This window comes from Zootoca vivipara, chromosome 10, assembly GCF_965207765.1.
Source record: "Zootoca vivipara chromosome 10, rZooViv2.hap1.1, whole genome shotgun sequence".
In the NCBI taxonomy this organism is placed as follows: domain Eukaryota; kingdom Metazoa; phylum Chordata; class Lepidosauria; order Squamata; family Lacertidae; genus Zootoca; species Zootoca vivipara.
Window position 1 is genome coordinate 32187844 of NC_142593.1, and position 26040 is coordinate 32213883.

Sequence of the window (26040 nt, forward strand, 5' to 3'; positions counted from 1 at the left end):
ACCCCATGGACCATAGCACGCCAGGCACTCCTGTCTTCCACTGCCTCCCGCAGTTTGGTCAAACTCATGTTCGTAGCTTCGAGAACACTGTCCAACCATCTTGTCCTCTGTCGTCCCCTTCTCCTAGTGCCCTCAATCTTTCCCAACATCAGGGTCTTTTCCAAGGATTCTTCTCTTCTCATGAGGTGGCCAAAGTATTGGAGCCTCAGTCTCACGATCTGTCCTTCCAGGGAGCACTCAGGGCTGATTTCCTTAAGAATGGATAGGTTTGATCTTCTAGCAGTCCATGGGACTCTCAAGAGTCTCCTCCAGCACCATAATTCAAAAGTATCAATTCTTCGGCGATCAGCCTTCTTTATGGTCCAGCTCTCACTTCCATACATCACTACTGGGAAAACCATAGCTTTAACTATACGGACCTTTGTCGGCAAGGTGATGTCTCTGCTTTTTAAGATGCTGTATAGGTTTGTCATTGCTTTTCTCCCAAGAAGCAGGCATCTTTTAATTTCGTGACTGCTGTCACCATCTGCAGTGATCAAGGAGCCCAAGAAAGTAAAATCTCTCACTGCCTCCATTTCTTCCCCTTCTATTTGCCAGGAGGTGATGGGACCAGTGGCCATGATCTTGGTTTTTTTGATGTTGAGCTTCAGACCATATTTTGCGCTCTCCTCTTTCACCCTCATTAAAAGGTTATTTAATTCCTCCTCACTTTCTGCCATCAAGGTTGTGTCATCTGCATATCTGAGGTTGTTGATATTTCTTCCGGCAATCTTAATTCCGGCTTGGGATTCATCTAGTCCAGCCTTTCGCATGATGAATTCTGCATATAAGTTAAATAAGCAGGGAGACAATATACAACCTTGTCGTACTCCTTTCCCAATTTTGAACCAATCAGTTGTTCCATATCCAGTTCTAACTGTAGCTTCTTGTCCCACATAGAGATTTCTCAGGAGACAGATGAGGTGATCAGGCACTCCCATTTCTTTAAGAACTTGCCATAGTTTGCTGTGGTCGACACAGTCAAAGGCTTTTGCATAGTCAATGAAGCAGAAGTAGACGTTTTTCTGGAACTCTCTAGCTTTCTCCATAATCCAGCGCATGTTTGCTATTTGGTCTCTGGTTCCTCTGCCCTTTCGAAATCCAGCTTGCACTTCTGGGAGTTCTCGATCCACATACTGCCTAAGCCTGCTGTAAGAGAGAGGGCTTGCAGAGAGCAGCCCACTCTGCTTACTTCCACCAGATGGGAGAGCAGCAGCAAGTCTGGGAGTTCAAATCAGGAACAGGAAGGGTTAAGACGGGTCCAGGGCTCTGCAGAGTCCTGGTGGCTCAGCTCCAGGTTGGTAGCAGGGAAGCAGGGGAGGAGCTAGCTTCAGCAGGGGCTGGAAAGGAGGGAGGAGAGAGAACGGCACCTCAGGAGCCTGGTTTGGGACCACGGAGGACCCATAGAGCAAGGAGGAGGGGCGTTTGGAGTCTTAAAAGGGGGGTCAGAGCCCACGAGACGCCATTGTGGGCTTCTGCCCCATGCAGAGCAGACATGATTTGAGACATCTCACCACTGTATATAGCATGCACAATAAAACTATGAAAATCCAGAGGATGTGTGGAGTGCTTACTCGGGAGTAGCCAACACCCCATCTGTGACAGCAAGCCCACAATCTTTTGATGGCTACCCCGAGGGAAGAGGGCTGCAAATGGAGCAGCCGGCATGAAGTTGGCAGCATCTAAAGCAGAAGAGAGAGATGCCGAGGGAGGATTGGCATGAGTTGCCAGCACCCTGCAACTATGGAACGGCTCAAGCACCAGGTAGGCACCCGGGCACAGGGGAAGCCAAGCTTAGTGAACCGAGCAGCTCTGAACACAGCCAAGCCGGGGGAGCGGAGGCTGGACAAGCAGAGAGGACACTCGGGACGGGCCAGCACTTCGTAGGGCGACCCTCAGCACAAGCTGGCTCTAAGACTGAGAGGCATGGTGGCGTGGAAGTGCAGGAGGCTGAGAGGCGAGTCCGGGCAGAGGGGACAGACGGAGGGGAAAGGCAGCGGCCACAAGTTCCCATACAGTCCCGGGGAGGCAGCTGCAGCACAGCACAGCCCCCTCCAGCCAGATGTGATGCAGAGGGACAAAGCCCGCGCGCGGGTACTTTCAAACGCTGACGCGGGAAAACAGAGGGAAGAGAAAGGCGGGAGATGCCTTTACAATGCACCCAGCCACTGGGTGGAACACTGCCCCCAGAGGAAGGAATGGCGAGAGCAGGCAGGCACAGACACAAGCCTGGATGCCAGATCAGGAGGGGAGGGGCCAGGCAGAGCACCAACAACTGAGCCCTCCTGTAACACCCCACAGCACGACAAAGAGATGGAAGTGAGTCTGCAGCTGCCAAGAGGCCAGACCCAGGAGACAGTCGGGCTTCTCCGCAGGGGCAGCAGCGACGATTTCCTATCGGTGGACTTGGCTAAGCAGGATCAGATTCCCATTTTCCCAAGGGAGCTGCCCATGAGCGTCTTGACCGTAGGCGGCCGGGAATTGCAGGAGGGTGAGGTCACGCAACAGACCCCCTCTCGGAAGATGACAGTGAACAAGCACGCAGAAGTGCTAGCTTTGGACTTAATGGACAATGACCCTGTGGGCAGCCAGCGCCGGGGAGATCTCACCTTTGGAGATGCAGACGGCAAGGAGCACTGCAGGAAAGAAGGAGAATCCTCAGGATCGCACCACATCAGCTCCCCAGGCGGATGGAACGACGCAGAGGCGGGGATGCAGGAAGAGAAACTGAGCCAACTCACCAAAGAGGACACTTTTACCCAGAACATACGGAGGGACTTGAGGGAGAAAAAGGGGGCAGGGGAAGGGCTTGCCGAGAAAGAGGGGTTACTCTTTAGCAATGATGCCCGGTATATGCCCCAGGACTCCCTCAGAGGGAAGATTCTCAAGCAATATCATGACAACCCCACGGAGGGGCATGCAGTACATGTCTTCACGAGGCTCACACCCAGTAAGGCCAGTCTTGGGCGAAACCCCAGAGCCTTCCCAGAGCAGGGGGAGGGGGAGATTGGGGGACCTCCTATTGAGGCATGGGGTGAGAGGAGGGAGACAGTACACCAACAACTGGATGGAGACGTGGCAAGGGGCAATGAGGCTTACAAGGAGGGGGCAGACCATCACAGGGGAATGGAGAAGGTCTTCCACGGAGGGGACAGGGTCTGGCTGTGGTCAGAAGGCCTTCCCATGGGGGGAAGGGGGAAGAAGCTGGCACCCAGAAGGCTGGGGCCCTTCAAGGTTCTGACACAGATCAACCCTGTCACCTTCAGGGGGGAAGCACCTACAGCGAGAAAGGTCCATCCCGTGGGTCACAGGTCTTCGCTCTCACACTTTAGGGAAAGCCCAAGGTTCAGAGGACGTGACACACATCCAACACAAGACGCTGACAGGAGGGAGGGGGAGGAAATCACACAAAAGACACTAGACAGAAGGGTGGAGGGAGAAGGCAGCCAAGAGGTTCCAGAAAGAAAGGAAGAGGAGGAGGTCTACAGTGCCACAGCGAGCCCGGGCTCCCGGTGGGGGGAGGGGGGGTTAAAATGTCTGATGGCCAGGCAGGGCACTCCTGCTTCCCAAAACGCGGAGGCAACCACGCACACCATGCAAGGGGAGGACCGCACACTGGAACTGCACGCTCCTTTCTCCCACAGACCCAAACCACCACACGTCAGTAGCACAGGGAACACAGAGGGGGAGGGCGATCCCAGGTGGGGAGCAGGGGAGACGCAGACCCAAGGAGCCCTCCGGGAATCGGAAGCAATTTTCCAGAGGGAGGAGGAGGATGACAACGGAAGGAACTACACGGACCAGCCACCCAGCACCGACGGGGAACAGGATTTTACACACACTACAGAGGAGGAAGACCTGTCAGGCTTCCAGCCCTCTTTACAGACATCAGACCAGGCAAACCAGGCCTCAGGAAGGGGGGGGGAGCCTGGAGGGGGGGTGGATGTAAGAGAGAGGGCTTGCAGAGAGCAGCCCACTCTGCTTACTTCCACCAGATGGGAGAGCAGCAGCAAGTCTGGGAGTTCAAATCAGGAACAGGAAGGGTTAAGACGGGTCCAGGGCTCTGCAGAGTCCTGGTGGCTCAGCTCCAGGTTGGTAGCAGGGAAGCAGGGGAGGAGCTAGCTTCAGCAGGGGCTGGAAAGGAGGGAGGAGAGAGAACGGCACCTCAGGAGCCTGGTTTGGGACCACGGAGGACCCATAGAGCAAGGAGGAGGGGCGTTTGGAGTCTTAAAAGGGGGGGTCAGAGCCCACGAGACGCCATTGTGGGCTTCTGCCCCATGCAGAGCAGACATGATTTGAGACATCTCACCACTGTATATAGCATGCACAATAAAACTATGAAAATCCAGAGGATGTGTGGAGTGCTTACTCGGGAGTAGCCAACACCCCATCTGTGACACCTGCCTTGTAGAATTTTAAGCATAAAAAAAAGTAATATAATAAAGCAAAGTACAATAATAAGAGAGGCTTCCCCCCCCCCCCGCCTTTCCATTCCGTTCCAACATACTAACTTAGATGTTAATCCTTCTTTCACTCAAGTCACTTTTGGCACCTCAGTGGCTCGGTTAATTAGCAGAGTAATTCCTCCCTCCTCACTCAGAGCATGTCCAAAACTTAAATCCATTTTTTCATCTTAAGAAATGGAATTTGATTCGCTTGTGGAGACGCATCCAGGAGAGCCAGACTCTCTCAGGGGCTTTCCATCCAGTGCCCCCCAGCCCCTCCTTCCTTCCGAATTTGGGGCTGGGTTGTTGGGCATCTGCGGAGGAGACTGTCTTCCCGTACCCCCCAGGAAGATTTTGGGAGGCTGATTACCCCCATCTCAGCCTCTAATTACCCCATGGGAGCCAGGGCGATGGGATTTTCAGCCATCTTCCATGTCGCCTCAAGCGGAAGTCCAGCACTTCTACCTTATAATGATTCAGCCTTAATTTATTAGCCCATTAGGTTAGCTTTATTATCAAGAAAACAGCCTCACTGGTAAGCATCCATAGGATGACAACCTTACAATAGGAAGAATGACAGAATTATGTTTAAGACTATGAACTAAGAAAGGAAATACCTAATTAACTGGTGAGTTTTCTAACTGGTGAGTTGGTTTCCTGATGATATTAGTAGTTGTATACAGAAATGCATCCTCCAGTATTACATAATAATCATGTGCTTCCAAATACCAGCTGCCTAGGGAGCTCTGCATGATCCAGCACCCTGTTGCCATTCCTTAGCTTCTCCTGCTCCATGCAAGCTATGCTGGAGGGGAAGGTTTGCTTGTTTAAGCCATAAAATTGGTTTATGCATCAGGATGTGTACACAAAAAATCTGTGGTTCTTTAACATCTGTTAAAATCCTATCCTTTTATTTGACACTGGTAATATCAACCATACTCTTATGTTTATTGTCATCTGTTTCAAAACTGAAAAAGCCAGTCTGCATTTATTTGTCTTACCTTTTTAGATTTCAGCCTATGATCTGCTTCATAATAATCTTAAGTCAATAAACCATGATTTTATTGACTGAAGAAGCTGTGTGGCTACATTCTCTCTCCTCACTTCTAGCTTCAGTGCTTCTATCCTGGCTTATTAAACCACTGTTTCTCATGACGTCTGAAACAGGAATCACTGGTTTATAGCTGCTTACAAACCAGGAGATTATCAATTATAAAGCAGTGATGAAGTCAGTTTAACAGTTTGGATGTCACAGGAAACTATGGTTTAATAAGTAAGGAGTGCAAGCAAGTGCATGTCTAGGAGAGGGACATGGAAGGAGCTTGCACTTGGGCCAATCAACCATGAGAACAAAATTGTCTTTGTGGGTGCAACATGAATGATACAAATTTGTATTCTGAATTGATTATCTACCATCTATAACACGGGTGTCAAACACAAGGCCCGGGGGCCAAATCCGGCCCGCCAGACCTCATCATGTGGCCCGCCGAGCGCCCCAGCCAGCGGGACCTTGCTGCTGAAGCGCCGCGCCAACAAAGTGCCGACAAACAGCTGGGGCCGGGGAAATGCTTTTTGCCCCTGGGTCCCTTCGCGCTCTTTTCTGGCGCTGAATCAAGGCGGCGACCCCCCCCTTCCCTTTCTTTCTTCCTCTCTCTCGTTCTTATTCTTTCTTTCCCTCCCCTTCCTTCCTTCTTTATCTCTGTCTTCTCTCCCTCTTTCTTTTTCTTTCCTTCTTTATTCCTTCTTTCCTACTCTTCTTTCTCTCACCTCTTTCCTTCCTCTCTCCCTCCTGCTCCCTCTTTCCTTCCTTCCTTCCTTCCTTCCTTCCTTCCGTCCTTCCCAACTTTCTTCCTCTCCCTCATTCTTATTCTTTCTTTCCCTCTACTTCCTTCCTTCTTTCTCCATTTCTGTCTTCTCTCCCTCTTTCTTTTTCTTTCCTTCTTTATTCTCTTCCTTATTTCCTACTCTTCTTTCTCTCCCCTCTTTCCTTCCTTCCTTCCTCTCTCCCTCCCACTCCCTCCTTCCTTCCTCACTCCCTCCCCTCCCCTCCCCTCCCTCTCCCTCTCCCTCTCCCTCTCCTCAGAAACATAGGATTCTGCTTTATACTTCTGGCCCTTAAACCGTGGAACCAGGAGAGCAGCTCCAGTGAGTCAACCTCAGCCAGTCCCTTTGGTGAAGGGTGGTGGCTCACTGGCAGAACATCTGTCCTGCATGCAGAAGGACCCCAGCATCTCCAGGTACTAGTAGCTCTGCAAAGGTCCTGCATGAAACCCTAGCGAGCCTCCACCACCCAGTGCAGTTACCAAAAATCATTTTTCAATAAATTGTACAATAATTGTACATTTGAATATCTACTTGCCATTATTCTGACTATGTTTCTGCTTTCAGAGCTAGTTATTACTTACATTATTACAAAAAAACAGTAATAATTGAATGCAGTGACAATAATTTATGATAATAAAGAGTGGACACATAGTCCTACAGATACAACCGGCCCTTTGAGGGTGACCAAACTGCTGATGCGGCCCCCGATGAATTTGAGTTTGACACCCCTGATCTATAATATATCTGAATCATTACGGATCCTATCAAAAGAATGAAATTTTAGTGTTCGTTTCCCCTTTCTAACAATGGTCAGCTTGGCCTTGCAGATGTCAAATTAATTATTTGTACAAACATGTCATGAATCCAATTACTTTCTCAATATACAGTCACTGCTTAGCTCAACATCATCTTAATTAACTTCAGTTTGCCAATTAAATGTGAGAAGGGGAAATTCATCATAATTGGCAAAAGACCACATGAAACACGAGTGCCCAGCTCCTATGGGGAAGGGGAGAGAGAGAACAAAGCTTTGATTAAATCTACACAGAGGGATCATCACAGAACCCCATGGAGGTCTTTCCCCTTCTTCCAGCCCCTCAGTCCATGCAGCTGGGCATGCATCCAGCCAACTGGCTATTAACATGAATGCTCACTTCCTTGATCAAGTGGAGAGGCCAAGCTAGTTAGGAATATGGCTTGCATAAATAGGCTGATCATTCCCAATAGCACATGGGTGCAGTGCCTGTCCATATAGCTATCTGCACACATTGTGGGTGAGGGACGGGAGGAGGGTCCCATTATGCCATATGTCAGGGGTGATGAACCTGTGGCCCTCCAGTTGTTGGAGGACTACAAATCCCATCAAAACCATTGACTGGCTGGGGCAGATGGGACATGGGAGTCCAACAAAATCTGGTGGGCCACAGATTCTCCACCCTTGTCCTGTGACGGCCCTTCTTGACATGGCTGCTACACTTGCAGTGGACGGAACTGAAGCCTTTAATCTTTATGGATGAAATAGTGTTTCTCACTATAACATCCTCAAATCTGCCCCAATTGGTTTAATAATTCTATCAAGTTTAAATGCTCTTAATATAAATGATTCTATTATGTTATATTGAAATAAAGCAAATATTTTACTGTGTGCTAAATGTTAACCAGCAGCATAACTGCACCTGCACAGAGTGCATTGATACATCTGGTAAGAATTTATAGCAGTTTCATTATATTACCATTTCGGAAGTAATTTTCTAAATGTACAATAACAGTAAATAAATGCACTCAAACGGGAATCTCACACTGGGAAATATGCCACAGCCATAACATTTTACATCAGGAACAAGAACTGAAAGTCAAGTGTGCTGTAAAACTGGGAAACCTATAATTGCTGTGATTTTAAAGGATAGGATGTGCTCAAATTCCATTTACTGTTTAATGGTAAACAGAATTCTTTTCAGAATCCCTGAAAAGTAATCTTGCAATGCAAGCTTCCACCAAACACTACCATAAAAAGCATATAAAAAGCATCATATTTTGACCTAGGAAACTGGATTCATGGCTGGGCTAAAGAGCATGACACTCGCATACATTCTTTCAGCACATCCAATGATCCCCCTTTCTGTCTTGGTTCAAATGCAGTTGGGGTTATGGGGTGATATCTACACTTCCCAAAGGCTCTGTGCTTATCTTCAGTTAATTTCATTCATTTATATCCCACCTGCCTTCCCATAATATAATTCAATCTGGCATCCACAGGGTGACCAGGTGGCCTCCTATCCATGGACTGCTGGACCTAGACCAGCTGAACTTTTGCTGGGTGACAGCTTCATGTTCTTCTACACCAGGCATCCCCAAACCTCGGCCCTCCAGATGTTTTGGACTACAATTCCCATCTTCCCTGACCACTGGTCCAGTTAGCTAGGGATCATGGGAGTTGTAGGCCAAAACAACTGGAGGGCTGCAGTTTGGGGATGCCTGTTCTACACCATGCCCTGGGAATAAACAGCTTTATGGTGGTGGTGATGGTTTAATATTGCTCCAGGATTATTCCTGCCATTTCTTATTCCACTTTGCTCCCTCAGCTTCCTTTAGTATCCAGTTCTTTCCTCTCATTCTTCTGCTTCTTTCTCCATCAGGATTTTCTTTTCTTCCTGGATGACCAATTCTTTGCAAAGCTAAATGGTCATTTCCTGCAGCCACCATCTCCCCTGGACTTAAAATTGTGGGATTTCCGACATCATCATCATTATATTTGTACCCCACTCATCTGACTGGGTTGCCCCAGTCACTCTAGGCAGCTTCCAACATACATAAAAACATAATAAAACATTAAATATTTTAAAAAAACTTCCCTATACAGGGCTGTCTTCAAATGTCTTCTAAAAGTTGTAATAATAATAATAATAATAATAATAATAATAATAATAATAATAAATTAATAATAATATTTTATTTATACCCCGCCCATCTGGCTGGGTTTCCCCAGTCACTCTAGGCGGCTTCCAACAAAATATTAAAATACAGTCTGTCAAACATTAAATGCTTCCCTAAACAGGGCTGCCTTCAGATGTCCTCTAAAAGTCTGGTAGTTGCTTTTCTCTTTGACATCTGGTAGGAGGGTGTTCCAGAGGCGTAGCAAGCCCAGGTGGTACCCGGGGCAGATTTTTTTTGTCACACCCCCGCCACGCCGCTTTTCGACAGCCCCATCGACAGCTCAGGGTAGGCTTGGGAGTCGCGGGCGGGCACCAAATGCAACCCCCCACAGCAATAACACCTGGGGTGGTCCGCCTCCCCTTGCTACGCCTCTGCTCATACCACCATGTCAACAAATGTGTGATATGGCACTCTATGAGATCCAACCACTCTGTGGAGCAACTGTAGCATAAACCATGTTTCTGGAAGCCTCCACACTGCTATCACGTGCTATCTTAAGAACTAATCTACTGGATCGGAGCAAAGATCTGTCTCATCTAGCATTCTCTTTCTGCCAACAACCCTTGGCTGTCAGTCACCCTGGCATATGCTTATTTGGAGCTATGTTGACTAATATGGACATTCGATTTAGTTATCATGGCTGGCAGGCTAGATCACTCTTTAATGGACTTATCAAATCCTTAAAACACACACACACCTTATATAAGCTAGTGGCCACCACAGTACCTTGTGGCAGTAAATTCATGTTAGTTAAGGTGCGGTTTAAAGCTTCCCTTTGTCTGTCTTGAACCTATTACCAATTAATTTCACTTGGTGACCCTGAGTTCTAGTATTATGAGAGGTGACCACCGAAGCAGAATTGGGATATTTATTTATATTTATTATTCACCTTGCCATAAGAGTACAGGGCAGCTTACAATAGTGTATTTCCTCATTGCATGTCTGAAAGATAGTGATTTGCCCACTTTTACATAGTTATGGCATGTTCAGTTTTTTAAAAGTTCAGAGTTATGTCTGCTGTACACATATAGCACACTGAGGGGGGTCTGAAGTGGCAGAATGGGCTGCACCACTTCAGAAGGGTGCAGGGTGCACATTACAGACTGAGGCTTTAATAGGTGGTGCTGATTTCCTACTTGCAGGGAGTCATTTGTTGTAATGATTTTAAGAGAGAGGGGAACATTTAGTTCCTGCCTGCAGGTTTCCCATAGGAACCAGGTTGGCCTCTCTGAGAACAGGATGCTGCACTAGATGAGTCTATTGCCTGATCCAGCAGGGCTCTTGTTCATAAACTCTGACTTCTTCCGTTAAAAGGATCAGGTGCTAACTAATGGAAAATACTATGCCTGAGAAAGCTATTACCAGCCAGAGTAGACAATAAAGGGCTAAATGGACAAAGAGTAGTATCTAGTAAAAAAACAACAACCCAACTTTCTCCACTTTATTAATGCAATACTATGGTGCCAACTTATTATGAAGTTAACCATTCCTGGTCCATGGCCCAGATTCTCCAGGATAAACTGACCCCTTTGATTACATGCTGCCACCCCTGATTTTCAGGAATGAGAGAAACCAGAGTTAGGCAAGCAAAGAGGCTTAGTAATCAGATGTCTCATTTCCAGGGCTGGCTCTAGGTATAGTCCCGGTGGCGCGGGGCGCCAGGGTGCTGGGCCAGCAGGCAGGGCGCTGCGCGGCGAAGCCGCACGGAAGCCATGCTGCGCGCTGCGAGGGTGGAGGCGCCGGAGCGATCTCCGTGCCTCAGCGCCAGGGCGCCCGACCTGCTCGAGACTGCCCTGCTCATTTCTCTCTTACCATTTATTTTAATGGCGGTTTTCTGGTTGGATCTCTCTGCATCTGGCATAAATATGAACATTACAAGTAAACACAATGGTAACTGATCAAAAGATCTCCCATCAAAACCCAAACATTCCTTAGTAGCACATTTACAGAAATAAATAGCATCCCCCTTATCAAACTGAATTTATATACCATTGCAACCTTTTTTATGAAAACAATACAATGGTAAAGTTGCTAGTGACTTTTGGCAAAATACTTGCAATAATGTTTCTCAACCAATAATTCATAATGTTTAATTTGATTCTAACTGAATTTCTAAACATATTCCAAATCACCCAGGCTGCACAGGTCAGAGAAAAGTGTACACTTTCTGTTAATGAGAGGCTTTCTTTATTCGCAGAAAGCATCCGGTTAAACATAATTTACCTCCACATGAAACAAGCCCCAGAAAACCTAAAGGTGGGAAGCAAATACACACACATGAAGACAATTGCTGCAGTGTTGATTTCCAGGCTTGACATTGAGCTCTAACCCGTGTCCGGTCAGCTTCAGAATGAGTTATCCACTACCAGCGCTCTAGCTGTCTCAGTGATTGTTTCACTGCCCTCAGATCCATGGAAAACCATGGGGCTGTCCGGGCTCCATGCAATCGGAGGGGGCACTTCGGAGCCAAACAGTCAATAGCCCTGGTTAACTACTACACATTCCAGCAGGCCACCAGGGAATCAGCTGAAAGGCCATCAACATGGGATAATCCATCCCCTACCGCTCTCTGGAAACCATTTGGATCCATTAAGTGGCGGGGGCAGATCATCCAAATTGGTCCTACCTCCCTGCAGAGGGGAAGGGTTGCGGAGAAGTCCAGTTGCACCAGGAGATGATCTGCCCATGGCACTTCTTTAGTTTCACTTTTACTTAGTGTCAGATCACCAATATCCATAGAGGTGAACACCAGGTCTAAGGCATGTCCACGGCTATGAGTTGGGCCAGACTTATTCAGGGACAGCCCCATGTAAGCCATGCTTTTCACGACGTCTCAAGCAGCCCCATGTAAGGTCGTGTCGGCATGGATGTGAAAATCCCCCTAGGACAACCAAACTAGGTGTCTTCAGGAGAACATCCACCATGACCTGAAGCAGCTCAGGCAGGGAATCCTTGGTGTAGCTGGGAGGTCGGTATACCAAAAGGAATCCTGTACTGCCCCAATTGCCCAACTTCCAGAACATGCACTGAGAGAACTGGGTCTTCCCAATATGACGCCTGGTGCAAACTATTGTAATGACTTCCTAAAAATCACTGCAACCCCCCCTCCCCGCCCACAAGGCCTGGGTTGCTGTGCGTAAGAGAAACCTGGTGGACAAGCAGCAGCAAGGACAGGCACATCTGCTCCATCCAACCAAGTCTGTGTTACACATGCCAGGTCAAGTCCTCCATCCATGATCAAGTCATGGATGCCAGCGGTCTTATGAATCATTTACCTGGCATTGCACAGCAGCACCATCAGCTCATGTGGGTATTCCTTGCTGATTCCAGTATCCATCCGGTCAAGACCAGACCCGGAGGCAGGGATATTCCTCAAACAACGACTAAACCTGCCTCCTTGGTAATGACTTTAAGCTATTGCTGCATCTCCACACTTGAAAAAGCTTCATTTCTTGAATTTTGAGTATAAATAATGCCTCTCTGTGGGAAACGGGTGGCGCTGTGGGTTAAACCACAGAGCCTAGGGCTTGCTGATCAGAAGGTTGGCGGTTTGAATCCCTGTGACGGGGTGAGCTTCTGTTGCTCGGTCCCAGCTCCTGCCAACCTAGCAGTTCGAAAACATGTCTACGTGCAAGTACTGTAGATAAATAGGTACCGCTACAGCGGGAAGGTAAACGGTGTTTCCGTGTGCTGCTCTGGTTCGCCAGAAGTGGCTTTGTCATGCTGGCCACATGACCTGGAAGCTGTATGCCGGCTCCCTCGGCCAATAACGCGAGATGAGCGTCGCAACCCCAGAGTCGGTCACGACTGGACCTAATGGTCAGGGGTCCCTTTACCTAGTGCCTCTCTGCAGCCCTGTCTGAAGCATAAATCTGGCTTCCATGAACACAAGGTGATTGTGTTGGGGACTACTGCATAAGAACATAGGAAGAGCCTGCTGGATCAGGCCAATGGCTCATCTAGTTCAGTATCCTGTTCTCAGAGACCAATGAGATGCCTGTGGGAAACCTGCAAGCAGGATTCAAGCACAAGAGCCCTCTTCCCACTGTAGTTTCCAGCAACTGGTATCTGGAAAATGGAGGTAAAACATAGACATCATAGCTAGTAGCCACTGATAGCTTTACCCTCCGTGTATTTAAAATCCCCTTTTAAAGCCTTGCAACTTGCACGAACTTGCTCATGTTGACAGATGCATACATGTATCTGCTGCCTGTCATATTTCTCTACAATGGTCCAGAACAATGCAATACTGTATTCCAGCTAAATAAGATATTGGCTGCCAGAACAAAGCCAACAGGTGAAGAAGAGCCACTGCTGCTGGAGGAAGCCATTCCCATCCTTAAATTGCATGAATGTAATGAAACATCAAACCTATTCATACCAGTTGACTACAAAATGCACTGTTTTTGAAATGAATGGGAAATAAACTGAATGATTCCCCTTTCATTCAAGTTTTCATCCATTCCAAAATTAGCACACAGCTAATTGTCAGTGGCTGAACAAGAACAGGAGCCATGTTTTTCATCACCACCTAAATTCACTTAAGACTCATTATTACCTTTGCCTTAGGAATTTGACCAGCTTGGTTGCACCTCATCACAAAGATCTTCGAATTAACAACCTCGACAAAGCTCAAATTATCCAGCTTCAGTGGGGCCTCCTTCTTCTTTCTCAAGTCCGCAGCTTCATCAGATACTCTCTTCTTTGCTTCCTAACTTTCCCCCTCTTCTTCCTCCATTTTCTTTTTTCAATAAGGTATGATGTCAACATAGTGCTGCTGGTTGTACACCACATCTCAGCATGCACCCAGCCACACCTGATTGGACTCTGCTTTCTTTGTTTTTGTTTTTACCATCACTTTCCTCCCCTCTCCTCCTTTGTTCAATACCCTGAAAGAGTGTGTGTGAGAGAGAACACTACTGGATGCCTATTAATACAACAAATAAATGCGGTAATATGGACATACCAATGTATGAACTAAAGCTCCGATTTGAACTAGGAGCACCACATTATAGAATTTATCTCAGGGGACAAATCTTGTAAGGTACACCCTCATTAACATCACTAACTGTTTTTCCTGATATACACCGCAGCATGTTTTTTTCCTTACATGTTCTTGGTTTTCTTATCTATTGCATTAAAATATTCGTTAAAAAAACCCAAAGGAACAAATTTTGGGATGATTTCCAAAAATGTTACACTTAGCAAAATTGTTTTAGAATTGTTTGCCTATCTTTCACATTGTTTTCCCTCCACTTACTGGCAAAATTTCTCACAGTACTCCACCCTGACCATATCCTTCCTGTTCGGGATCAAATAAAAATAGCCTTGAAGTCAGATAAAACTTCAGGGCATGTATATGAAAATGCTAGGTGCACTTGCAGTTCAGGCACATGGACTAAAAGAAAAACAATTATTTCCAGTACCACTCAGAATATGGAAACACCACAAACTTTTTACAGTGCAATCCTAACCATGGCTACTCAGAAGTATGTCAACCAGGGCTACCATACTTCCAAGTAAGCAGAGTTAGGTCTACAGCCTCAATCTGTGTGTGCATGATATTACAAGTCTGTACCTGCAATTTCCCATCCCTACATGCCTCTAACCTGCACTCCAGTTTTTACCAAAATAGTTTGTAAATGAATATTCTTTTGGAAAACTTGTGTAACATCAAAGGAATACTCCTTTGCTCACACTAGACTTTTAAACGCTGAAAAGAGAGTTTTAGAGCACCATGAACCAGATCTCATGTGCGAGTGGCTTATTCATTCAACTGAACCCATACAGGCAACCTTCTCAGTTAATTGCACCCTTGTGACTTTAAAATCTCCATTGACTTTAAAATCAATGACTTTAAAATCAATGACCCTTGACTTTAAAATCTCCATTATGTATCCCATAGGAAAATGAAGTTTTTACATTCATTTAGGTGCCATAATCCAGTGAGCAAATCTCAGGGAGTTCTCTTAGGAAGGGGACCAACTACAGCTCTGAAAACATGCCCTAAGTACAGAAGGTCCAAGTCTCAATCTACACTATAGTAAAGGTAAAGGGACCCCTGACCATTAGGTCCAGTCGTGACTGACTCTGGGGTTGTGACGCTCATCTCGCATTATTGGCCGAGGGAGCCAGCGTATAGCTTCCAGGTCATGTGGCCAGCATGACAAAGCCGCTTCTGGCGAACCAGAGCAGCACATGGAAACGCTGTTTACCTTCCCGCTGTAGCGATACCTATTTATCTACTTGCACTTTGACATGCTTTTGAACTGCTCTCCAGAGAAAAGCTAGAGTAGCTATAACAAGAAGAAGAAGAAGAAGCCACCTTTATAGTAAGATCTCAGAATAAAGTACAGGATAAAAACAAGAAAATAAGTAAAACAAAGCAGAAAAACAATACCCATTTAAAAATCTGTAGAATATTAATCAGCCAAAGGCCTGGTTGAAGAGGAATGGCATCTAAAAATATATAATGAAGGTTCCATACGAACCTCTCTGGGGAGAGCATGCCACAAATGGGGAGCCAGTACAGATGGGGGGCGGACCTCCCATGGAAGAGGCACGTGAAGAAGGGCCAGTGATGATGAACGCAGAGTCTGGAATGGTTTATATAGGGAGAAGAGGTCCTTCAGATATTACGGTCCTTAAAGTGTAAATGGTATTTATTATTAATACTATTTGTTTTTCCTCCCATCTGTCTTCTAAGCAAATTAGGGTAGCAATAATTATTTCCCCTCCTTGCCCTTTTATCCTCAAAAACTGTGATGTAGCAGAAGCTAGGAAAGAGAGTGACTACCTAGCATGCTTTATAGATGTACAAGGATCTGAATCCAGCTCTCCCCTGAGACAACATGTCAACCACTACAACAAATTGGCATTATTCTGCCTGATAAATTCTAGCCTACACATCTCCTTCTGCAAAAAAAAAAACTAATTAGGTGTTGCTTATTATGAAAGAGAGAGCAACATTTGAGTGACTGGAATGATCTTATAGCTCAACTGTAATAAAGTTACATGAATTAGCTTGCAAATGAGCTGTGTCCATTGCCAAGTGGTCTAGCAATCTCAGCTCAGCAATTTACTTTAATTGCCCATAACACTGTTTAGAAAACCACAATGAAGGTTACACTTACCAAAACACAGGGGGGGGGGAGGAAAGCTAAGATTTCAAAGAATGAAGGAAGTTTGTGGGGATGATTAAATGCCTTCATACTTCATGCAAACCTATTAGAGATGGTTCTGTTTTGTTTTTACAATCTAGCTGCATATAAATTTTGTTAAATAAAGAAAAATGAATATAGTCCGCGCAATACTGATCAAACCTAAACATTCTAGGATAAGGTTAACAGTATGTGCAATCAATGAATGCATGAGACTATGATAATCAAATGATATGTAGTGAAATTTACTCCAAGAAAGTGAGGCACAAACTCAACATCTCCTAACATCGTGTATGAAATTGGGCTTTTCCTGATATGTGGCTTCTCCACCTGTTTCTTAGATGTTATGATCTTCCCCTCAAGGTGTACAGAAAGAAGTATACATATATTCCAAGATAAATAAAACCTGAAACCAGTTTTGTGACTGTATAAAGAAAGGTTTTTCAAAGCCTTCTTTGGTCAAAAGGCAGAACACCCAGAAGTGAGGAAATCACAGAATTACAGAGCTGGAGATAAAACTACACATTAAGACTCTTTTTCGTTCCCTCCCCATCTTTCTTATATAAATATTTCTTATATCAGACAAAACTGGAGTGGGTGATGTTTTCTTCCTTTCCCCTCCCTAGCTGCTTCACTGTTCAAAACTGCCCCTTCATAACCTACTTTTCTTCCCAAACTATATGAGGGTCTGCATAGTTTGTTTATGCTTCATGAATAATGCACATGGGGGGGGGAGGCGCAATTTTTAGTAGATGAAATTCTGGAAAGGGGAATATCTCCTCTTTCCCACCACCCTCTGCTCAACCTGAAGCCTCCTCTAGTGCCTTAATACCTGTGTAGAGTCCTGTTCTGCATGGCTGGGCTGCCCATGAAGCAGCCCACCTCACAAGGCAAAATTCCGCAGGGCAGTGCTGCTACAGGGGCCCCACCCACCCCTGCCACTGCAAGGGTTGTGTGGCTGCAGTGATTGCTTCTGGAGAGATCTTGCAACCCCAGTAAACAAGGTTTGGGCAGGGTGGTGTTGGCACCTCAGGCGGTTTTGCCTCAGGCAGTGAAATGGTACTGGTCACCTCTGCTGCTCTGAAAGGAGATCAGTCTGTGCAGTTCAGACTACAATTTGCACCAAGCAATAATAATAATAATAATAATAATAATAATAATAATAATAATTTATTATTTATACCCCGCCCATCTGGCCGGGTTCCCCCAGCCACTCTGGGCGGCTTCCAACAAAATATTAACATACAGAAATCCATCACACATTAAAAGCTTCCCTAAACAGGGCTGCCTTGAGATGCCTTCTAAAGGTCTGGTAGTTGTTGTTCTCTTTGACCTCTGGTGGGAGGGCATTCCACAGGGTGGGTGCCACTACCGAGAAGGCCCTCTGCCTGGTTCCCTGCAACTTGGCTTCTCGTAGCGAGGAAACAGCCAGAAGGCCCTCGGCGCTGGACCTCGGCGCAAGACAGCAGAAGGTTTACAGAGCAACAGTGATCAGATATGCATGCAATTGAATGTCTTTCCTTACATCATTACAATTTCCCGAATGCCAACAAACTGAAATTGTTTTGCATTAGAGCTTTTTTAAAAAAACCAGAGATTTGTTTATTTAACAACTAATTAAGTTATTTACCTGTTGCCTTTCAGCAAAGCTTCGAGGACAAAGGCAATTGTTTTACAAGACAAAAGACCGTTAATAAGGTCCACACTGTTTCCTTTCCATTTTAATTCTTCTATTGGTCCTTTAAATTATTATAAAAACACACTTATGCCATTACTTGTTCTGGCCTATAGCCAAGGTAGCTGCCACTAAGCTGCAAAGTAGAGAACACAGCATTAGGGAAAGAACATTTGTCTACAAAATGCTTTAATATGACTAAATGTTGTGCGACCTTCATAGTTTCATTGTTTGGGAGTAATTTTGAGATTGCTTATCAAAAAGCTCTCTCAGTTCACTGCACCTATTGGGCCACAATGATGGACACCAGCTTGATAAGCCTCCCTTCTTCCCTCCCCCAGGCCTTCCAATTTTCATTTGCAATGTTTGCAGCAGCACAAACATAAAAACCATTAGGTCTATGAAGAACTAGCTCCTACAGCTAAAAAGGGATAAAGGGCAAAAGGTTTTCCCCCCCCCTCTTCCAGGGATGAAAGGATCTGCTTCATCGTGCTTCCAATTTTTCCAGTCATAAATTCAGTTCTGAATGTTTCTGCAGTGATTTGCTTTTTTAAAAAAAATCCTCATGAAAATTCTTCAACATTTTAATGCGAATTTCTCCTAATTTTGGTCTGCAGTTGTGACTAATGTACATATTCTGGCAATCAAACTTTACTAATATAATGCATTTTAATGTCATTTTCACAAATGTATTCATTTTATACAAAAACAAAACAAAACCCAGAAGAACAGTTTCAGTTAACAAGCAACACTCCCCTAATGAATTGACTTAATCTGAGTCTAGGAATCTGTGGCCCTTCAAGTGCTGTTGGACTTCAGCTGCCATCAACCTCAGCCAACATAGGCAATAGCCAGGGATCAACAGAGTTTTAGTCCAACAAAATCCAGGGGGAAACGGGGTCTCCATCCCTCTCTTTTCTCAATCAGAAAATTTTTAGTCAGAGGACTTGATATTCTCGCTGTTACAAAAATACATAAAATGTTCATTTTTTCCTGGTACAATCAATGAACCACAGGGGTTACATTTTTCTGTTTTTAAATAATGCCTACTGCCTAGATGTCAATGTAACGATTTTAAATTCACTTGGAGATCCTCTGTGAAGAAGTGAAACTCAGTGCTAACTCCTTTAGGCACCAACATACAGTGCTATGTTTTAAATTTCTTGGTTAATATGACAGACAGCATTGGTTGGCTGCATTGATTGCTTTCTTACGCTGTCTGCAAATACATCTCTAAAAAAAGAAATTATCGCAACCAAAGGAAAAAAATATGATTGTGATGTGAGACTGCACTTACCTGCACGTCTGCACAAGAGTAATTCCAACTGTGTGAGTTGGACTCAACTTCCAATAAAATTTGTATAGGCCTGCACTGTATGTTTGTGCTTATGGGAGCATATCTAGGAAGTAAGTGGGATGCAAATTGCAGCTCTGGTGGCAGTTTCTAATCCTTTCTTTTTCAGTGTATTACAGCTACACGTTTTCGATCTCAAACACCATATAAAATAAATTCTGAAAGAGGAATAAACTCTTAAGAAAGGAAGAAATAAGTATGCAGTTGTGCCCACTTCACTGCCTGTTTAGGGCATTTGATGGCACCACTAAAATGTCAATGTTAAGTAGTTAGTGTACTAGTATCTGGTACACACATCTCATGGTGCTTTGCTGACATTCAGTTTCTAGACAGCAACTTGTGCCAGGGGGAACAAATGTTTGTACATCACAATGCGATTTTGCCTCTCTCATCCTACAGCTTTCAGTGATGGAAGTGATAATTTATTTATCTATTTTTAAAAGCCCTACATTAAACAGTTCAAACTGAGACTGGTAAAAGGGAGGTACACACACACAAACAAACACATATGTTATGCAATTAATCTGATATTCTAACTATTCTATAAAGAAGCAAATATGCCTATCTACTCCACAAAGATATACTTTACTGACGTTTGCTAATTTAGTAAATTGGGTTACTAATTCAAATGGAACTTTACTTAATTTCAATAGAATCTACTTATTGCAGAGCCTTGTGGATAGTAAATTGATTATGGCATAAGCTTTTGTGGACTAGAGTCAAATGTGTGAATTATTACTTAATGTTTACAGTATTACATTTATATCCCACCTTTCGTCCAAGGAGCTCAAAGAAGCATAGCATGGCTCTCCCCTGTTCATTTTATGCTCACATCATCCCTGTGAAGTAGGTTGGGATGAAAGGCAGTGACAGGCCCAATGTTGCAGAAGACCTATGGGCCAATGAGGACCCGCCATGGATCCAAACAGCCTGGGGTTATTGTGTAAGCATCCTAATCTGTGATGCGCACAAGATGCAGATGCAGAACTATAGCAAAAGTCAGTAGACCGCTTTTGGTGCCAGCACAATGCCATGAATTGTGGTTTCAAACCAGTATAGGGACTGTTCCAAACCATACATCATTCTAGAATGCAGCATGGGGACAAAGAGTTGGGTCTCCAAAGCTGTAATCCTATGCATACTTAAATGTAAGCAAGTTCCACCAGCCTTAATGGAATTATTTCTGGGTAAAGGTAAAGGTAAAGGGGCCCCTGACCATCAGGTCCAGTCGTGTCCGACTCTGGGGTTGTGGCGCTCATCTTGCTCTATAGGCCGAGGGAGCCGGCGTTTGTCCGCAGACAGCTTCCGGGTCATGTGGCCAGCATGACAAAGCTGCTTCTGGCGAACCAGAGCAGTGCACGGAAACGCCGTTTACCTTCCCGCCGGAGCGGTCCCTATTTATCTACTTGCACTTTGATGTGCTTTCGAACTGCTAGGTGGGCAGGAGCTGGGACCAAGCAACAGAAGCTCACCCCGTTGCAGGGATTCGAACCGCCGACCTTCTGATCAGCAAGCCCTAGGCTCAGTGGTTTAACCCACAGCGCCACCTGGGTCCACAGTGCCATTTCTGGGTAAACATGCATAAAACTGCCCTGCAGGACTAGCTATAGAGAAATGCATTCCATTTAAATCCATGGGACTTATTTCTAATGAATCACGATTCAGATTAAGATGTAGAACAAATTTATCTTTTAGTAATGTTTCAGGACTACCTTATTTCCTAAGCAAAAGCAGAACACATCAAGAGCATGTAAAAGGTTTGTTCTGTCTGAGAAAGAAGGAAAGCCACCTCCCTCTCTGCATTGGCTGTCCCAATGTGCAAGCATTAACGCCTAAAATTAGATATAATTTTACTTGTGGGTGTAGACTGGCAGCTCACTAAAATGAAGTATGCACCACCAAAGGATTTATTTATTTTTTGTTAGATCTTGCTAGCTAAATCTGGAATCATTATGCCCAACACAGTTACAAAAGTAGAAAAACAAATACCAAAGAACATTCACTTGAAGGTCCACTTGATTTCAGTGGAACTTCCAATAAGTGCACTTACATGATTGTTGCTGAATCACATGTCAAACCAGGTGAGATGCTTTACCAATGTAGCTCTCCTAGAAGCGTTTGTTTTTCCATTACTGTTTAAATTGATGGGAAGATTTTTGAAGCTGTTCAACAATGTATTCTTATCTTGTAAAAAACAAAGAAGTCAAAAGCTTACAGTTCGAGAAGGGTTTCTCTCTTTCTCTCTCTCTTTTTGGGGGAGGGGAAACACTTCCAAAACAACTGACACCTGTTTGATTACAGAAGTCAGAAACAGGTGAGTCAATACCTACCAGGTGCAAATCTAACTCCTGATTCTAACAAAGCAATAACAAGGCCAATAAATTCCAGAGGGATATAGCAATGTTACACTGTTGCAGCAAATACAACAAAAAGAAGAAACTTTAAAAATTCTTTTTAACATTTTTGTTATTATGTATTTATTTACACCCTACTTTTACCCCTGACAGGGACTCAAGATGGCTTACAGATAAAATAAAGTATCTGAAGAAGTGTGCATGCACACGAAAGCTCATACCAATGACAAACTTAGTTGGTCTCTAAGGTGCTACTGGAAGGATTTTTATTATTATTATTATTTTACTACGGCAGACCAACACCACCTGTAGATAAAATAAGAACAGCTTTACCAAAACTCTGTAAACAGTATCCTTTAGTCTACATCCAATGTGTTCCCACCACTGGTTTGGGTTGTGTGGTGTACACACAACATTAGCCACAATTCATATCTAACCTGCTGTTTCTTATGCAAGACTGCATTTTGATGTGTTTCCCCCCAGCCCCCAAACCAACTTCAATCCAAACTGTGAAAAGGAAAAACCTAGCTGCTGTTTAAGCAAATAATGTGTACACAGCCTAAGAAGCTTGGATCAAATATCTGTTCCATTAGTACTGCCTCTTCATATTATTTTCCAACACATATCACACGTATCTGGGTAATATAATTTGTCCTCATTTTGTAAGCTTATCAAGAAAGGAGTCCATAGCAATTTACAACATAATTCAGTAACCAAGTTCCACCACTCAACTTTACAGATCCATCTGTAGGTCTAAAATATCCCTGCTTCCAGATACCAATTGAAAAAATACATTTGCACATGCATTACTGAACTTTAAGGCTACCAATTCTATCTCCAAATGACTAGAAACTAAAACCAGTGCTAATCCCTGACTTTCTTGTGGCTCCTATCCTACTGTAATGACTAGATTCTTCGAATCCTTGTATTCAGAGGCTGTAGTGCCTCTCGTAAGTATTACTGCTCAAGTATTTGGGTCTATATATGATTGTGTAAACAGCTGGAGAATTTGGACCTGCAGTTCACATATACAATTTATATTAGAGTTACGTTTAAAGAAACTAAACTAAAACAAGTTTTACTTGCAATTTGTACCAAATTAAACCCATTTAGTTTAGCTTATGAGCAGATTTTATAAGTTAGCATATAAATGCTTTCGTAAAACAAAACAAAACCCTCTTTTGTTTTATTCAGGATTAAAGTGCTTAGAAGCACCAGAACTAGCTGTTGCCAAGCCATAAACTGAATATTTAAAGGTATATATATTCCAACTACCATATTTTATAAAATCTCACTCTAAGCAATCAAGAAACTCCAGCTTGTTTAGGATAATTCCAGACGGTGTGTTTTTTCCAAGAAGTGGGTACCACAGGCTATATTTGCTCACCATCAACAACAAAAAATCATACATAAGGCACAATACTTTATACTGTAGGAACAAAACAGGATAGTATTTCAAATCCTTTCTAACAAATATGGAATTATGCTTGCTGAATTTCTAATCACCACTTCCCCCTGTCCTGTAGTGTCGAATATTTGGTCTCTCGTGGAGAAAGAAATAGTAGCAAGAAAAAAAAATAAAAGTAATGAACCCATCAATATCACTGTGGCTTCTTACAAATTCTCCAAAGCAGCTAAGGATATGTATACCCGGTAGTTACTATTGAAAAAGTGTGCATGCACACGAAAGCTCATACCAATGACAAACTTAGTTGGTCTCTAAGGAGCTACTGAATTTTTATTTCTATTTTTGATATATTAAGTCTAGGAACTCTATTTGAGCAGCATCTGGATCTGTTTTTTATCAAGTATCTGCCCTAGAAAGGTGCCAATAGCAAAAATAATAAAGAACAAGATGGTTCAAAATACGTTTGGAGTGTATTGAACTGCAGCTTGCCCACACACATCTAGCATGGCAGAAGGGCAGGGCTGGAGCAGCTCAACCATACAGGTAGACTACCGTAATTAGCTAAGTGGAGCAACATACTATCCCTCATTCCAGTTCCCCCTTATTCATGTCACTCAAATCTGGGGAAGGGCTCACAAGTGCAATTTCCACTTGGAAAGCCCAAAATCTTGTAGAAACTGACCACCTCTTTAAAAAGAAGGCAAAATGGCAACATCGTGTTGGTGACGGCTGGATTTCCGACACCACAGACGAAGTTACCCAGACAAAACCCATCCCATCCCTTACTGCACACGCGGGTCGATGTGCAGAATGGCATCCTCACCTGTATCCCCATAGGACACACACAGAAGAGGCAAAGGGGATGGCGCACACTAGCCCTGTCCTAGGGACCTCGGAGCATGCACGCTTGGGGACCAGCGGCTTGCAAAGCGGGCAGCCCCACGGAGCTCTCCCTCCCTCTCCTCCACACGCTTCATCGACGGTCGACGGACACCGGCCTGTTCAGAACTTCCGCTACAGCGTGCCGTCCATAGCCGACCCGCCCAGCCCCAGCTTGCCCCATTCAGTGCCCTTTCCGGGGTCCTCGCTCTGGGCAGGCAACCCCCAGCCCACCCTGCCCGGAGGAGCCGCTTCCTTTGCTGACACTCTGAAAGGCGACGCCGGAGGAAGAAGCGCGCGAAGGAAGCCGAAGGTGTGGGAGCGGAGGGCGCCCCGTCGGACGGGGCTCGGGCGGGGAAAGGGCAGCTACCTGCTTGTCCAGCGCGGCCTCCTTGGCGCTGACGGCGGAGGCGCCCTTGGGGGCCGGCGCCCTCTCGCAGGTGCAGCCTTCCAGCATGTACATGCCCGCGGGCCGGGCGCTCTGCTCGCTCTCGAAGTAGAAGAGCACGTTCTGGTAGAGCGCGAACCACTTGTCGTGCCAGCGGCTCGTCTCCGCCGTCTTCTTGCTCAGGTAGCCGCGCTTGGTGCCCTCCTTGCGAGCCAGCACCGCCAGGTACAGGGCGTGCCCCTCGTTGTAGCGCACGCTCTTCTGCATATTGCCTCCACCCGCCGCCGGGTCCCGGGCGCCTCCTGGTCAACCTTCCCCCTCAGAGCGAGCCCGGCATCGAGCAGCAGCGAAAGCGTCTCATCCTGAGCGCGGCTTCTCTCGACGGCCAAGGCGGGGCGGGGCAACCCGAGCCAGCCACGCTCCGTCGTGGCGCGCCAATGAGGACCCTCGCGCCGGCGCTGCTGCTGCTGCTGCTGCTGCTTCAGGTGGTGCAGCCTCCGCCTCCTTCCCGGGCGCTATTGCTCCTCCACTTCGACCCTGAGCTGCTGCTGCCGGTTCCTCGGTCTGTCCCTGGGCTTCCTACGCATCCCTAGCTGCTGGCGAAGGACTTTCCCTTACGCGCCTTTCGCCCAGAAAAAAAAAAGTTCTGCGAGGCGCGCTTTTTCGCGGGTTCTTCCCAGCACGAGCTGGCTCCCCGGCTCCTTCTTGCTCCTCTTCCTGCTGCTGTGTCAACCCCCCCCCTCCCCGCCCCAAACTCCGCCAGGAGCCAGAAGGGGAAATATCACGTGGGAGATCAGCTGTAATCGGCTTTGAGACCAATTTAAAGAGCAAAGTCGCCGCCGCTGCCAGAGCGCACGACCCCTCCCTGGGACTGCGCGCGCTTCCACCTCGCTCCCTCTCTCGCTGCGCGAACGGAGCTGAGCTCCCTCTCTCTCTCTCCTCCCCCACCGCCTCCAGGGGGTTTATCTCCAGCCAGTCGAGCTGGCCGAAGGGAGCGTGAAAAAAGGAAGCCGAGAGGAGTAAGACAGGCACAGATTTCCACGGCTGGAGAGAGGGAGAGGGAGACTGCAGCGCGTCCACGTCTGTGGTATAGCCGCGAAACAAACAAAAAAACGCTTGGCGAAGTTAAGTGAACGGCTCAGGGCGCTCCTAGGCTCTCTAGCGTTGCTTTCTGGACGGAGAGACTAGCATAGAGCGATCATAAAATGCCTTCAGATACTCACAGGGCACGCGGCAGGGCTTAGCAAACGTTCAGCTCCAGAACCCCTTTCTAGTGCCAAGGTTCAGGCCTGGTGTCAAGCATGCAAATAATAATAGTGAGACTATTTTCCACACCCAGTTCATAAAGGCAGTCTACTTTTCCTTCTTAACAGGAATCCTTTGTTTTAGAATTGACATCACTAGTAGCTGGTCACCAGGGAATTTGGGATAAGGTGTTTCCAGTGCGCTGATGACACCCAGCTCAGTTTCTCCTTGTCATCTGAGTAAGATGAAGGAGTGCAGAGGCGTGGAACACAGCAAGCTGCCTTCCTTATTCAGAGTTGGTGGCTTAGCATTGTTTGCACTGACAGGCTTGCAGC

At 45.7% G+C, this 26040-nt stretch overlaps 1 protein-coding gene across 1 annotated transcript in view; it reads right to left on the minus strand.

Annotated features, from left to right (window-relative positions):
- RASGRF2 (Ras protein specific guanine nucleotide releasing factor 2) overlaps positions 1 to 25828 on the minus strand; it is a 97908-nt gene extending 72080 nt beyond the window's left edge. The window contains exon 1 of the mRNA XM_035099765.3: positions 24443 to 25828. Coding sequence (XP_034955656.2) covers positions 24443 to 24727 — 285 coding nt within the window. The 5' untranslated portion in view covers positions 24728 to 25828. The remainder of the gene's footprint in view (positions 1 to 24442) is intronic.
- Between the last annotated feature and the right edge of the window lie 212 nt (positions 25829 to 26040).